Below are 15,257 nucleotides of genomic sequence, written 5' to 3'. Positions count from 1 at the left end.
TAACAACCACTCGATCACAAACCATTTGAACGTATGATGGTGCTGAACTAATGGTACTTAGAACCAGTCCTTGTGCCTCCATCAGTTGCAGAATCCCCATGGTCAGGTGATTGCCATTTGTGACCTTCTTTGCCTGCTTCATACAAGCAGAGCCAATGGGGAAGCAGGCAGGAGGTCACAAATGGTGATCACGTGACATCCTTGCTTAATGGCTTGTGGTGATTCCCCTAATGATGGCAACTGGAAGTGCTGGAATTTCCATCGCTAACTGGTGCAATCATGTGACATCACATTTTACGACCATATCACTTCATTCATTTTAACCATTCAGTCATGTCCGGCTCTTGGCAACTTTATGGACGAGAGCTCTCCATGCAGCCCTATCAAGCACGGCTTCTTTCAATTGGTGGATGTTCATCTTCGTATCTGTTTTGATGGTATCGAGCCAGCATATTCTTGGCCTGCCCCTTCTTCTTGTTCCACTAACAATTCCTAGCATCACCGACTTCTCTAGTGAGCTTGCACGTATGACATGGCCAAAGTAAGTCAGCCGTAGTCTTACAATTTTGGCTTCTACTGATGCATCTGGTTTTATACGGTCCAGCATTTCTGTGTTGGTTACTTTGACTGTCCATGGTAAACATAAGGATCTATGCCAGCACCACAATTCAAATGCGTCAATTCTTCTTTGGTTGTCCATTCTTATTGTCCAGCTCTCACACCCATACATCATTAAATCAATCAATCAATCAATCAATCAATCAAGGGAAAGACTATTGCTCTGAGTAGTCTGCCTTTTGTATTTAGGGTATCTTTGCTCTTCCAGATCTTATTCATATCACTTAGTGATGGAAATTCTGGTCCCAATTACCATAGTTAAGTGAGGACTATCTGTATACATTCAATTTTAACATTGGTTGCTTTATTTGAATAACATGGTCATAAAAATATAACTGCATATTGTCTTAATTTTCTTCTCCCAGTCTAGGCATAAGGCCATGTAATTTGGTTTTCTTTGTGTTGAACAAGTCATGATTTGTGTGGTATAAGAACATGAAACTATTGCTGCTAATGTTGACCTTGCAAGTAAAATCTAGCATAATGTCATGGCCTTTAAAGATCTGTCTGCCCCAACAACTGCAGAGATGGTCCATGTCTAAGGACACATTTAATGAAAGCTACATTAGTGCATACATACAGACTTGGTAAAACACTTTGTCTCACTAATATTGATTAAATAGCAGTAGTTTGTTTCATGCAAGTGTATTTTTTCAATTATTACATTACTTAAAAGTCATCCCGGTAATGGTGACTATCAGTGAAATACATTAGTTATAGGATAATGCCATGAGAATTGATTTGGATTTGGCAGGAAAAGAAAGTACATACCTTTCTTTCTCTTGTCATATAATGCCAAAACCCAACTGAGATGATAGATAAGAGGATTCTGTATAATCTTGTTATATATAAAATGTGCATCTTTTATAGGCTTATAGATTCCTCTCTACTACCAAAATAACCATTATATCAATGAATATTTCTGCCAGTTAATTATTCAAAACATTGCATATATAATTACATAGCATTATTATGCATATAACAGTTGTATTGATCCATCAGTTGCTTACCTATAATATTTAGAGCTGTAAACAAGAGAGGCTAATTTTGAAGATAAATAGGACCAAGGAAATTAACTGAAGATAAATTATGCCTTCTTTTGATTTAACCCATATCTGCTACAATATTGTTGCAGTTCCTAATTTTCTGAGTCCTGTGATGTCACATTGCACTAGTTTCTTTCTTTCTTTCTTGTGCTTATGGGAGGGATTCATCCTTGCTTATTTGAGTACCAGCTACAAGTGTTTTTTTCATCTGAGGAACACTTTGAAACTGTCCCCACATTAATTAGTGTACAAGATAAAGATAGAAGGAAAGAGAGATTGAATAGGGTGAAGGGAAGGATAGAACTGAAACATTTTCTGGGCCCCCTTTTTAATGGGACCTATTGTTGAGAGCCAGTTTGATGTGGTGCTCAAGGCATCAGGCTAGAAACCGGGAGACCGTGAGTTCTACTCCCACCTTAGGCACATAGCCAGCTGGGTGACCTTGGGCCAGTCACTGTCTCTCAGCCCTAGGAAGGAAGCAATGGCAAACCACTTCTGGAAAACCTTGCCATGATTTGTCCATGCAGTCTCCAAGAATTGGACATGACTGAATGGATTAAAAAAAAATTGTCTCTTCAGTGTTTGTTATTTGTAATGCCAATGTAATGTGTAGTAAAGTATTCTTGCTTTTCAGCACAGCTGGAAAAGAAGGATGTTATGAATCCCCCACAAGAGGGATAATTGTGTGTGTGTGTGTGTGGGTCTATGTATTAAATTAAAAAAAAGTTATTATTTACTTCTGTACAGGTATTTATTAAAGACAACTCTAATATAATGAAATGTCCTTTTGAGATAGGATTTGTTATTATTAGAGACTATTATTATTATAATAGTCTCATCCATTAAGGTTAACCAGGTACCCCTTAAGATATTTCTTATTAAAAGAGGGGAAAAAAACTTTCTATTCCTTTCCCAACTAAGCCGTGCACCTTAATGCAATGATGATATGTTAGACACAGCAGTTGTCAAAGCATCGTATTACAGTGATGCCATAATGACACCCTGTCTCTGTAAAGTAGTCATGTTTTCTCAAATCACACGTTGCACCGTTGATTTCTGACATGACACTTCATTCAGTCGCTTTCCTTTTTTTCGGCATTGCCATTCTCTGACAATAGCAGCTGGTGCCCATTTTCCCACTAAGTGATTCACATTTTGCCACTTTGCTAGAGTGCAATTAGCTGAAGCAGAAAAAAGTGCTCATTGTAAAGTAGCTCAGCTGAGATTGTAACTCAACTCCCTAACAAGAGCTGGCGAGTGATTGCCTTGAGGTGAGCAGTCTGTTGGGGCAGAGAAAACAACTTTTGGGTTTTTTACCTTCTCTCACAAGAAGTAATCACTCCCTTCGGATCCTGGTCTTCTCCACTTTCTCTTACTTTGTTGGCTTTATTTTTTCCAAATATAAATGTCAAGCTCCATCCCACTGCTGTTTCTTCTTTTTCTTCTCTATGTGCAGTACATTTGTGCAACAAATTTAAAATATATATACTATTTTCATTTGCTTAATACTGATGTATCTCTACCTTATTAGATTAGTTTGAGATTTAGTCATGCTGAGAGTACAGCCACTGAAATTAGTGGAGCAATTTAGCTCCAACTGTTTTAAGTCCTGCTGATTTCAGTGGAACTACTTTAAGCATAACCACCCATTCTCTTCTGGGAAGAAAGATGAGATATTAATTGAGTAAATAAGTAAAATGAATAATACTTTAGGGAGGACTAAAAATTGTTCCAACTTGTTTGGGCTAGGTGAACCTAGGGTACATAAGTGTAACATGAATGTCTTAACATATTTTAGAGATGTAAATGTATTCTATATTATTTATATTATAGTAAGGTTAAAGTAAAAATATTAGCCAATCTGCTTTATATTTCTAGTATTCCCTGAAACTCTGTTAATATCGTTAGTATTATGCATTGTATGAACTTTGTTCTTTTAAATTCAGTTAATTTCCAACAAAGATTTGCTCAATGGGGTTTTGGTCCTTAGCTCTATAGTGACTAGGGGATGTTAATTATAACTCTTACTGGAATCTTCAGTAGCTCTTGTTAAGAGATTTTGGAAATGTGATGTAGAACCCCCCAAAATGGTTGACTGAAGGGTTTTTTGTTTTGTTTTGTTTTGCTACCTTTACAGTAGTCACATGAAAGGATGGTTTTGAGTTGCCTTTCTGTCTCCAGCATCCCCATAGGAAATTATCATATGCAGAATCTGACATTGAACTCTGGGCTGATAGTGTCTACATGGGCAGTAATTTCCATGGCCACCAGTGTGGCAATAAACTTCTCCCTTGACACCTGTCAGGCCTCCTGTCCTACTAAGAATAGTTTTTTAAAGATTGATTTAAAAAAAGTTAAATAGGACACTGGCATGCGCAATGCAAAGTGACAGGCAATATCAACATCTCTATTAAACAGGATGCCCCTGGGACCTAAAATAATCCCATACGTATTATAAAAATGGTAGTACCTGGTGCTCAGAACTTTGTTTGGAAATGTGCCCATCTATCCAGAAGAAGAGAACAATAAGCTGACTTGGTAGAGATCATCATAAGGGCTAGGTCAAATGGTAGTGCAGAAATGTATCAGTTTGTCTATTTGTGACTGGCCATGCTGACCAGACCAGTCATTGATAATAAACAAGCTATTTGGCAGCAATTTTCTACAAGTGAGGAGCAACACATGGTCTTAAATGTCACATGAAACCACTGACAAAGAAATGTTACTTATCACACAGCCCTAGCAATATACCTCCATGTTTTAGAGGGTTTCCCCAGTCTTCTTTGGCCCTAGATTTGCATTTAGGACCCATTACTTCATGGCCAGTTTTTCCTAATGGCAGTTTATAATGTGGCATGTAAGAATGGTTTTCACAAGGGCAGAAACAGATGGGAGTGTATGATGGAGTTTAGAAAGATTGCAACCAGCTGGGGGAAGCAGGAGAAAAAAAGTCCTAGGCCTAGATGCTGCTTCCTGTTCTCTTCCATTCCTGCCAATGGACTAAGTTATTGTTATTTTATTTACTTAATTCTATGCCTGTTTTCTGTTCAAGCTGAATATTCAAGATGGCTCACAAAGCAAAACAGTACAGTTCCCCATGCCCCTTCCCCTCAGATAATAGTATCATTAGATTTTTGAGAGAAAATGGGAAAGTGGGAGCAAAGCTGCATTTTGTAGCCTGGGAACAATGCAAAAGTAGGCTGTCTGCTGTGTGCCTGATAGAAAAGGCTTCTAAAACCAGTGGCCTCTTCAGAAGCCGCTCTCCTGTGGATTTGAATGTCCAGACCGGCTTGTAGTGGGAGAGGCAGTCTCTCAAAGTTAAGCCTTAAGCCATTAGGGGCTTTAAAGGTTGATACAACACTTTACATTGTACCTGGAAGGCTGTAGTAGTTCTGAGAGGTGACCAAGGACGGGACATACGCTTCTCTGCTAGCATGGTTCATGGAGCCATCCCAGAAATGCCTTCCCAGAAATTCTGCAGTGAATGTGGCATTTAAATTTGCTCTTGTCCCATCTCTGTTGTGACCATGAAACCGTAAGTTGCTTTTTAAACTCCTGGAATGCATTGGCAGAAAGAATATACATACATACATACATACATACATACATACATACACCCACTGTATATATAGAGAGCGACAGAGAGAGAGACAGAGAGAGTAAATAAGTTTAAAAATATATTAAATCCCTGCTTAGTTGTTAGTGTTACAGTATCAGATCCATTCCTCTGCCATGCTGCTTTATTATGATAAAATCTGTTTATTAGGTAGTCCTTATTATCTGGCTGATTGCTGTCGGTACAGATTGCAAGTTAATTCTTTTAAGAGTCTGAAGGAAATAAGGTTATAGCTCACTATTAGAGCACATGCTTTGTATCCAGATGGGTTCAGGTTCAACTCTTGCCATATCTCTCGAGTGCTGCAAAAATCCCCATCTGGAATGCTGAAAAGAAACGGATGGTCAGTACAGATGAAACTTAGTTAGAAAATGATTCAGAATGTCCTGTGCTAATCTTTAGATCTAAAAACCTCCTTTCCATATGCAAATTCTTTATTGTCTAAAATATGACAAGGCATATGACATGGAAGAAAAGTAGCTGGGGAAAAAATAATTAAAAGATAGTCTGTAATGCACTCTTGTTTTTATTTGCCTTTATTTATTTACAGACAACATCTGTATTTTGCTTGTCATTAGAATAATGGTGGAACTTGTCTATTGTGCTATATAATTTTTTGAGCTTATGGATCCTTTATCTTTTCATTATAGACTGTAGATGTAAGGATTTAACTTCCTACAAATAGATCTTTTTCATATGAATTATAATTTTCCAGGAATAAACAATATAGAATCCTGGCTATTTTACAAATACCAGGTATAGATGGCACATGGTCATCTTTTTTATACCAGTCTTTTCCACACTGGTGTCCTTTAGATATTTAAGACTACAAATCCCAGGCGGGGTTAGGAAATGCTGTCCTTTGTTTCCAATGGTATGAGTAGGTTAACCCACATATTTTGTTTTCCTATAGATCTTCACCATTTGCCTACAACATGCTCTCAGTCCTTTTCTTTTCAAGAAGGAAAATTAAAATACCCCCCCAACATAACACACCAAAAGACAAATTACATGTATAAACACAACATTAAAATCCCTTCTTTTATACAAGGAAGACTTAAATGTTTACCGTGTTTCAACAACATTTTTTGTATCTCATTTACAAAATAACTCCAAAAATTTGACAGAATTATTCAAAAGTCCTTTTCCTTGCCCCTTTGTTAGAAGAACAAAGGATTGATTTCAGCTCTTACAAGGTATACCTGTAAGGTATAATCTATTAAATAGAAATAATAAATAGGAAAACAATTTACCAGAGCTTAAGAATAAATATTGTGCACTTAAATATGAGGCATATTATTTCTCACTGTAAATGTTAGCTACATTCATATTTTTATTAATCTCCTGTGACCTGAAAACCCCCTATATTAACAGTACAATGTGGAATTAGACTAGGAATGCAGATAAAGCCATCATTGTGAGAATAGCTCTTTCGGACAAAAAAGTGTTCTTTTTGAAATAAAGTTCTATTCACTACATTCCTCTTAGACTTAATGTGAATTTTAGTGCCTGTAATTTTAGATTGAAGTGAGGTCTAGAATAAAAATCACTGGCTGGCAATTGAATTTATAGACAGTTGTTAATATTTCAGACTTATATAAAAAGGCTGCAAGAAATCTGGTAGAGACAGGAAATAGGAATTAAGCTTGAAGTCTTTGGGGGAGCTCTAAGGTAACTTCAGATGTAATGAGTAAGTAATGATTAGGAAATAATTGCTCTGTTTTAGAGGTCTCTTTTGCTTGTCACTGCTTCTCATACTGTAGCAAGCTCAGATAATGAGTACCAGCAGGTTTATAGCCAAAACAGAACCATTGGAAAACAAGATAGAGGCATCATCAGCATGTTGGATGGAACCCCAAGGTTGGGAGTACACAAATTAATACTATTCTGACTAGATGCAACTGGAATGTTTTGACAACGTTTATGGGAACTGAAAAGGGGGGAAAGAAAGAAATTAACTTTCAGGGAGCAGGACAAAATTTTTAGCAGTGCGGATTTTGAATTATGCTTCTCTTTTTTTGTTGTCTCCTATTTTCTTCCTTTTTATGTTAGTGATATAGTGGTGCTACTGCTAGTACATTTCAGCTACCATTTACTCCCAGAGTGTCTTGGATATTGGATAGTGTGACTGGGTTCATATATTGTACCAGGCCAAAATGTGGTTTCTTTGCTTTGGCTTAACATGTGTGAACTGAATTAATTGTGGCTAATTCAATAAACCATGTTAAAGCTATTCCTTAGTATGATATGCAAACCTAGTCTATATCATCCTGTAGCTCAGTTTACATATTTTCCTCTCCATTTTCCCCAGAACAGCTACCCTGTGAGGTGAGTTGGATTGGGAGAAAGAGACTGGCCCAAAGTCACACAGCCAAGAAAACTCACTGAGTGGCTTTGGACCAGTTTCTCTCTCTCAGCCCAACCTAGTCCACAGGGTGGTTGTTGTAGGGAAAAATGGGAGGAGGGAGTGCTGTGTACATTGCCTTAAGCACCTAAGCAAAGGACAGAATATAAATTGAATATATACTTAGACAAATAATTATGGTTAAGACATGGTTTGGGTCTGGTTCCAGGTAATGCTAAGCCACAAACCACAGTAGCTGGGATCTCACGTCGTGCTAAGTGTGAACCAAACTAACTTCATGATGTGTCTCCAACAAGTGGAACTTATCATTTTGCTGCTTAAATAGCATTACCTGAATTTTAAACGGAAGGAAATACATCTGTGTGGCATAAATGGACTTTCTGATATAGCACTTTATTCCTTCAGTAGCCAGCGATAGATTTCTGCAACAGATTGTTCCAAGGAATGTGCATTACCTCTCTTTTCTGATCTCCTACAAGATGTGGCTGGTGTATCAGAATAGCTTAGTAGAACTAGTTGGGGGATCGAGATATAAACCTCCAGAGTCAAACAATATGATATTAAAAATATATATTATGCAGTTGCTCTTCCAGTTTAATTTTCTCAGGAGTAATTACATGGCCCATTTGAGAGAACGGAGCACAGATCTTTTCCTTACCCCATTTTTTCAAAACAAAAGAAAAATCATCCCACATGTCTTAAATTTTTACTTGTATCAAGGAATTAAAAAAAACAAAACAAAACCTGTGTGGAATGTGGAGTTTTTCATAAGAAAGAAAACCTATGGATTCCTAAATATAAACTTATTTTTAAAAAGGTTTTTTATTTTTTCAAAGGAAGAGAAATTTTACTCAGAGGCATCCAGCACTTAGAGTCAAGTTCTATAATTACTAGATTGTGAGAGAATTATTTGATATTCTGATTATAGAAATATAAATTCCTATGTCAGATGAAGACTTCTTGTTGATGGACATTAAGAAGAAAGCCAGGCTTTAGTAGGCTAATGCTTCTTGCTGTGTCCCCTGATTGTAATGTATTTAAGAGCTGTCCAACAAGTATAAATTAATAAATGGGGTATTTATGTAAGGACTCTACACTGAAAGTAATTCATAGGGTTGCACTAATTGAGTAGTGATCCATTTTCTTTCAAATGGTCTTGAGAAAAATGTTTCAGAATAAGGAAAACAAAAGAATGAGGGATTTACTAATTACAGATGTATAAATTACACTAGTAACCACAAAGCAGAAAATGGAGAGGAAACAAGGCATCTGAAACAGTATCCTCTTCAGATAGTGGAAAACCACATTTTTTATAAGGCTTTTTCCTTAGTTGGATACCATATTGATTCTGTTCCTCATTATGAACATAATATTTATCCGGGTAACTGATGACAGACTCTCTGATTAACAGTCAGAATTTGTACTACATATTATGACTGACTTTGAACCAGCAGATCTACTTCAGCCTTTGCATCTTTATCAGAACCCTTAAGCAAATTTGGCACTGCAAGTGTCATGTTCTCATCCTGTGTCATCTTTCCTCTGGGGAAGAGTGATCAAGGTGGATGTGACAAATACTAAGCTTGTAGTTCCATGCATATATTAAAAAAATGCAAATAGCTATGGACAGTGGGCCAAACAGATAATAAAATAAACTTCAGATTAAAGTTTAATTATTAAAACCTTGTCCTGCTAAACCAGATATTAACTGCTGAAGAAAAATAATCCTTAGAAACCCTCAAGAGGTACTTTAAAAGGGGGCATCTGAGCCTTGTGACCCTGTCTGTTGCACAGACTACTGTCCTTTCACCACAGGCAAGATAGAGAGAAATCAGCATCACACCTTAGACCAGCCTTTCTCAACCTTCTGACCCTGGAGGAACCCTTGAAATATTTTTCAGGCCTTGGGGAACCCTTGCACATTCAGGCTCAAATATAGGCCAGAAGCTACAAAATTATTATATTTGTTTCATGGATAGGCCTGTATATATGCATGAACAGTGTTCTTAAACTAAAAATAAAGAATGAAACTTACCTCTTTCATGTGAAGTTCCCGAATTTGAAATATTTTTTTTAAAATAAATCATGATCTCCCAGGGAACCCCTAGTGACCTCTCATGGAACCCTAGGGTTCCATGGAATCCTGGTTGAGAAACCCTGCCTTGGACAATGACCAGGCAGGTACAGAAAAAGTCCTCTTGAGATGCTGAATGTGATTTTAATACGGTTGCCTTAACCTTGCTATATGTTCATTTTCTTTACAGGAAATATTTAGGGCTGCATGTTATTACTTACTAGCAAAGTCTTTAAATGAACTTGCTAAAACGTTATTTCACCCTTCCAAGCTCTTTGTTAGAAGGTTGGGCAACAAGTGGGATTTTACTTCACTTGCTCTTAGACTTCACAAGATAAGGAACTGCTTATCTTCTTAAGTTCTTCCCCAAGCTGAGGTAGGGGATTTAGGCTAGAGGGCATCTTTGACTTCAGACTTAGATCTGTTATTCATTTCAGCTATTCATTTCAGCTGTTTTTGGAAAGGATTTTAGGGCTGTTTGTATGTTGCATGTGTGTTGAACAAGATAAATGTATTTCTTGTCTGTGCTGAAATAAGCCAATATTTATGTAAAAAATCATGACAAAAGACAGTTGGCTGATTGAGAAGATAGAACCAAAGTTCTGACAGCTAAGAGATTCACTGCAACGTTTTCTTTCCATATTTGATTAAACAGTCACATTTGTAAAAGATAACATGCTCAAGTTTGGTAACAGTTCATGAAGCCTGTGGAGAAGTCTGCCCATTTATCTGTAAGATGTTTTTTCACCTAAATTTTAGTATAAGAAGGAGATAGATGAACCGGCCAGGTTGATATGTGGTTCAGGATTAGAAGCTTTTTTTTTTTTTGTCGCTGTTGAATATTGACCCAGCTCAAATTTTCCTCTGTTGTGAGTGAAATAGATTTCACTGCATTCTTGAAAAACTTTCAAAGAGTACATTAGGATGGTGTTTGCCATGACAGCACTGTCTCTTCACTTAAGAAGCACATAGCAATCAATCTGCCACTTAGCACAATTTTTTTCCAGTTTTGTCAGTCAGAAAATGTGCAAGTTCAGACATCCAGTGGGGACAATGGCAGACTGAGCTGTTTTGTTTCGCTGTCTGCGGACTGACCTGTTAGAGTGGCATTTTTTCTTGGGCTCAGGCAGGCTTCCTTGGAGCCCAGAAGTGTTCTCCGGATTAAGGAGAACCCCAGGAATCACCCCATGTGTTCTCCAGACAGCTGGTCACAGCCAGAAGACCACAAAGTGGCCTTTCGCAATTGACTAGTAAGCAGTCAGCTGGGAGGCAGGGCTGTCATCTTCTTCCCAAGCCACTCTGAAGCCAAAATGGACCTTAAAGCTGCCCACAGCATTTCTACAGCATTCTACAGCATTTTTTGTTTGTTTGAATTTTACCAGAGAGGCTTTCTACAACAAAGAAATGTGGAATCTCTTGGTGATGCTCATTATTTTTAGAAATTATTAATTTGATAATTTGGCTTTGTATATATAATTTGTTAAATTGAGATTTAAAGATTTTCTTTTTTTATTACTTTTTTATTAAAGTGATTTTTGAGGAACATAAAACTTTCTCTTCTTCATTGAATCTGCAGATTGGAGTTCTGATCTATTTGCTTTCACTTTCCCATGGGAATGCTGTTTGTTATTACTTTTTATTTTCCTGATTGGCCACAGGGGAAATAAAAAGGCTGGAGAGTGTGTTCAGTTACAGCCTTAATGACTTTACCTTCCTGAGACACTAGAGGGCGCCATAATCTATCTTACTGTTAAGAAATATGGAGGAAATTAATTTGATGTTTAAAGATCTCTACAATGCTGTTATTCAAGTCTTGGAGCATTTCTCAGAATTTGTGGAGTCCAAATTGTCACAAGAATGGAGAGAAACTGATAAGGCTGAAAACTACCTTAAGAGTAAAGTGGTTTCTCCAAAGAAAAAGATGAGAATTGGTGACTTAGATTTAAATAGTCAAAGGAAAATTGAGTTGTCGAAAGTTGAAGATAAGAAGACAGTGTTGCCACCACACCATGATCAAGAAAGAGAATTAAACTCTAGAAGCTGGAAGATTTGGGGCAAATATTTGGGCTTTTTAAAGCAGGTTGTGGAATTTGAAATTGACAAGAAGAAAGCTCTGTACATAATACTGAGACATGTAAATGCCTTGGTTTACTTTGAAGTGGGATAATTGTCTAAATGTGTTCATCAGGATGGTTTCTTAAATGGCATAAATGCTTATGCCATTTTGAAAATTCGTACATTTTTGGTAAATGCCTAGGTTATTGTTTATGGTTATCAGGTTGGTTTTTTAAGGGTTTAGAGAAATGTTTATGCTGTTTGGATAATTTTTATATTTTTGGTTAATGTTTATTTATTTATTTATCAAATTTATAACCGCCCATCTCCTCCCGAGGAGGGACTCTGGGCGGTTTACAATAAAACAGGATTAAAACAATACAATATAAAACTATACAATAAATATAGATACCCAATAAAATAAATATGATAAGAAAAACCTGATGGCTAAAAGTTCTCTATAAATCCGCAAGTAAAACAGGGTCCTTCTAGGGAGCTAGCCATCCCCAAGAGTGAGTGCTCTCCTTCCTGCCCCAGGCAAGATGGCAAAACCAGGTTTTCAATTGCTTGCGGAAGTCCAGGAGCGAAAGGGCCTGTCTCAACTCTGGGGGAAGAATGTTCCAAAGGGCAGGCGCTACTGCAGAGAACTCATGCTTCCGCGACCCCACCAGATGGAATTCTCTAACAGATGGGGTCCGTAGCAAGCCCTCTCTGCCTGCCTTGGTGGGAGGGGTCAATGTGATGGGGATGAGACGGTCCCTCGAGTAACCTGGTCCCATGCCATGTAGGGCTTTAAAGGTCATAACCAACACCTAACTAAATGTTAGTTTAGTTGGCAGACAGGAGCAAATTATAGTGAAGAAGGGTAGTGTTTGTTACTATATTAGGTTCCAAATTATGTTTGAAGGGTTTTATATGTTTTTCTTGAATTGGGAGGGTAATTTTGTTCTAGAAGGGAATGTAATAATGAGAATTTAAATGCTTTATAGAAATAATATTTACTATAATATGAATTAGAGGGACGCGGTGGCGCTGCGGGTTAAACCGCTGCGCTGCTGAGCTTGCCGATCGGAAGGTCGGCGGTTCGAATCCGCGTGACAGGGTGAGCTCCCGTTGCTAGTCCCAGCTCCTGCTCACCTAGCAGTTCGAAAACATGCAAATGTGAGTAGATCAATAGGTACCGCTTCGGCGGGAAGGTAACGGTGTTCCGTGTCGTCATGCCGGCCACATGACCACGGACGGGTCTACGGACAACGCCGGCTCTAACGGCTTAGAAACGGAGATGAGCACCGCCCCCTAGAGTCGGACACGACTGGACTTTACGTCAAGGGAAACCTTTACCTTTACCTTTTATAATATGAATTGGAATAAGAGATTGATATTGATTTATGTACATACTTGTTATAGAAATTCGGAAGTCACTTTGTAGTAGTTTGTTTTGTGTTTTTTCACACCTTTTTAGTTCTGTTTCTTTTTCTTTGTAGGCTTCTTTGTTTCAATCTTTTTAGTTTTTATGTATATTTTGAAAATGCTTTAATAAAGTTTTTTCTTAAAAAAGAACATATGCAAATTCAATTTATTTTTACTACTTTGAATATCTCCTTTTTAATAAGATGAGGTTAATGATCTCATCATCTGACAAGTAAAACTTCTGTTTCCTCCTTTCAACAACAGCAAAATTTTCTTAAAATAGTCAAATAATTGGCTTTCATGTCATACAGTCTTCCAGATGTATGGTGTTCTTATGCAATTTATTATTGATAAATCTTAAGGCCAGCAGCTAAAATGTAATTTCTAACAAAGCTAATGAATCCTTCCATTTAGATTTTGTGAAACAGAAATCAAGCTTAATTATCTGCTGCAATCTGAGATCAAAAATCTCTTCATAAATTTCTTTAAAAATGATTTATTCATACTGAAATCCAATCAATACATAGAATACAGTTATGCTTTAGTGGAACTTGCTGACAAAAAAGAATTTACTGAGCAAAACATTCATCTGATATATATAGAAAAAATTTTGATTCTCTTTGTTTTTAATGTTACTGGAAGGGATGAATGTGTTGTCATGGGGGAAAGAAGTTCTAAAAATAATGTGGTAGTCAATTCAATGTTGCTGTATATGACAACTTTAGAATTTGGAAAGGTGATTTAAAGGAAATTTGCAAAAGGGAGGGCTAAGCTTCAAAAAATAAATTATATTGTGTCTTTAAAGTTTTTGTCTACAGCCAGTCTGAAGCTTTGCTACAGCTCTGTCATGCCCTTATGCTGATTACCTTCATGTAAAACAAGAAGTATTGACTAATGAATGAGTGATGTACGGTCTTTAGCCCTTGCAGCACTGCCTTTAAAGATCATTGTCTTTAATGCACAGAAACTTCTTTCTCTCTCACTCTCTTTACAATGCAGGCTTCTTTGCAGAATGTCAAGCAAGGATCGACACATTGATTCTAGCTGTTCGTCATATATCAAGACGGAACCATCGAGCCCCGCCTCCTTGACGGACAGCATCAATCATCACAGCCCTGGTGGCTCCTCTGATGCCAGTGGGAGCTACAGTTCAACCATGAATGGACATCAGAATGGGCTAGATTCACCACCACTCTACTCTTCAGCCCCAGGTCTTGGGGCTAATGGGTCTGTCAGGAAACGATATGATGATTGCTCCAGTACCATTGCTGAAGATTCACAAACCAAGTGTGAATACATGCTGAACTCAATGCCTAAAAGATTGTGTTTGGTTTGTGGTGATATTGCATCAGGGTATCACTATGGTGTGGCTTCATGTGAGGCCTGCAAGGCTTTCTTCAAGAGGACAATTCAAGGTCAGTGCTTGATTACCCTTTTCTCAGCTGAAGAAAACCATGCTTGTGCTAGGCTCCAGTGTAATCTGTTGATAGTGTTATATGAGTGAAGGCTGCACAGTTTAGCTTGCCAGCTTTCATTTTGATATAAAAATTTAGATTAAAATGTCTTGTTCATAGAAGCCTTTTTTCTTTCTTACCCACCCTTTTTTGGATGTGGGAGACTTCCTTCCAAGAGTTAAGACAACTTTGAAAGTAGAGTAACTCCTGATACCCTCTGTCATACATATCTTGCCCTTTAGTCTATCTCTTAGAGTATGTACAGTATGTATGTATGTATTTTAAAAGCATACTTGAACAACCAAGCTGACTTCAGTTCCAAAATATATTTTGTAATTTGACACATTAATTTACCTCTTTGATGCTAGTTTTTAGCAAATAAGCCCTGTAAGTCAGTTTACATGTTTCAGCTAAATCTTAAATATTTGTAGTCATTGCCTACCATTAGAGCAGATAAGCTTACATACTGTGCTAAGCTGTGGTTTAGCTCTATTAAATTATCTAATTGACTCAGTTTCTACAAGATGCTAAGCCTTAAACAATACTTTATAAAGAGTAATAATTAGGATCACATAACACACTAAGTCAAAACCAAACAAACCATGGTATAGATTATCAT

General features: G+C 37.3%; 1 protein-coding gene across 2 annotated transcripts in view; it reads left to right on the top strand.

The window, feature by feature from the left end:
• Positions 1-15,257, top strand: part of ESRRG (estrogen related receptor gamma) — a 193,505-nt gene that overhangs the window by 31,692 nt on the left and 146,556 nt on the right. For both annotated transcript variants that reach the window (XM_063303530.1, XM_063303522.1), the window contains one exon: positions 14,184-14,599. In XM_063303530.1, the coding sequence (XP_063159600.1) occupies positions 14,184-14,599 (416 nt within the window). The remainder of the gene's footprint in view (positions 1-14,183; positions 14,600-15,257) is intronic.

This window comes from Candoia aspera, chromosome 1 (genome assembly GCF_035149785.1).
Source record: "Candoia aspera isolate rCanAsp1 chromosome 1, rCanAsp1.hap2, whole genome shotgun sequence".
Lineage (NCBI taxonomy): Eukaryota > Metazoa > Chordata > Lepidosauria > Squamata > Boidae > Candoia > Candoia aspera.
The sequence above is the reverse complement of the archived record's forward strand: the minus strand, read 5'-3'. Positions and strand labels throughout refer to the sequence as shown.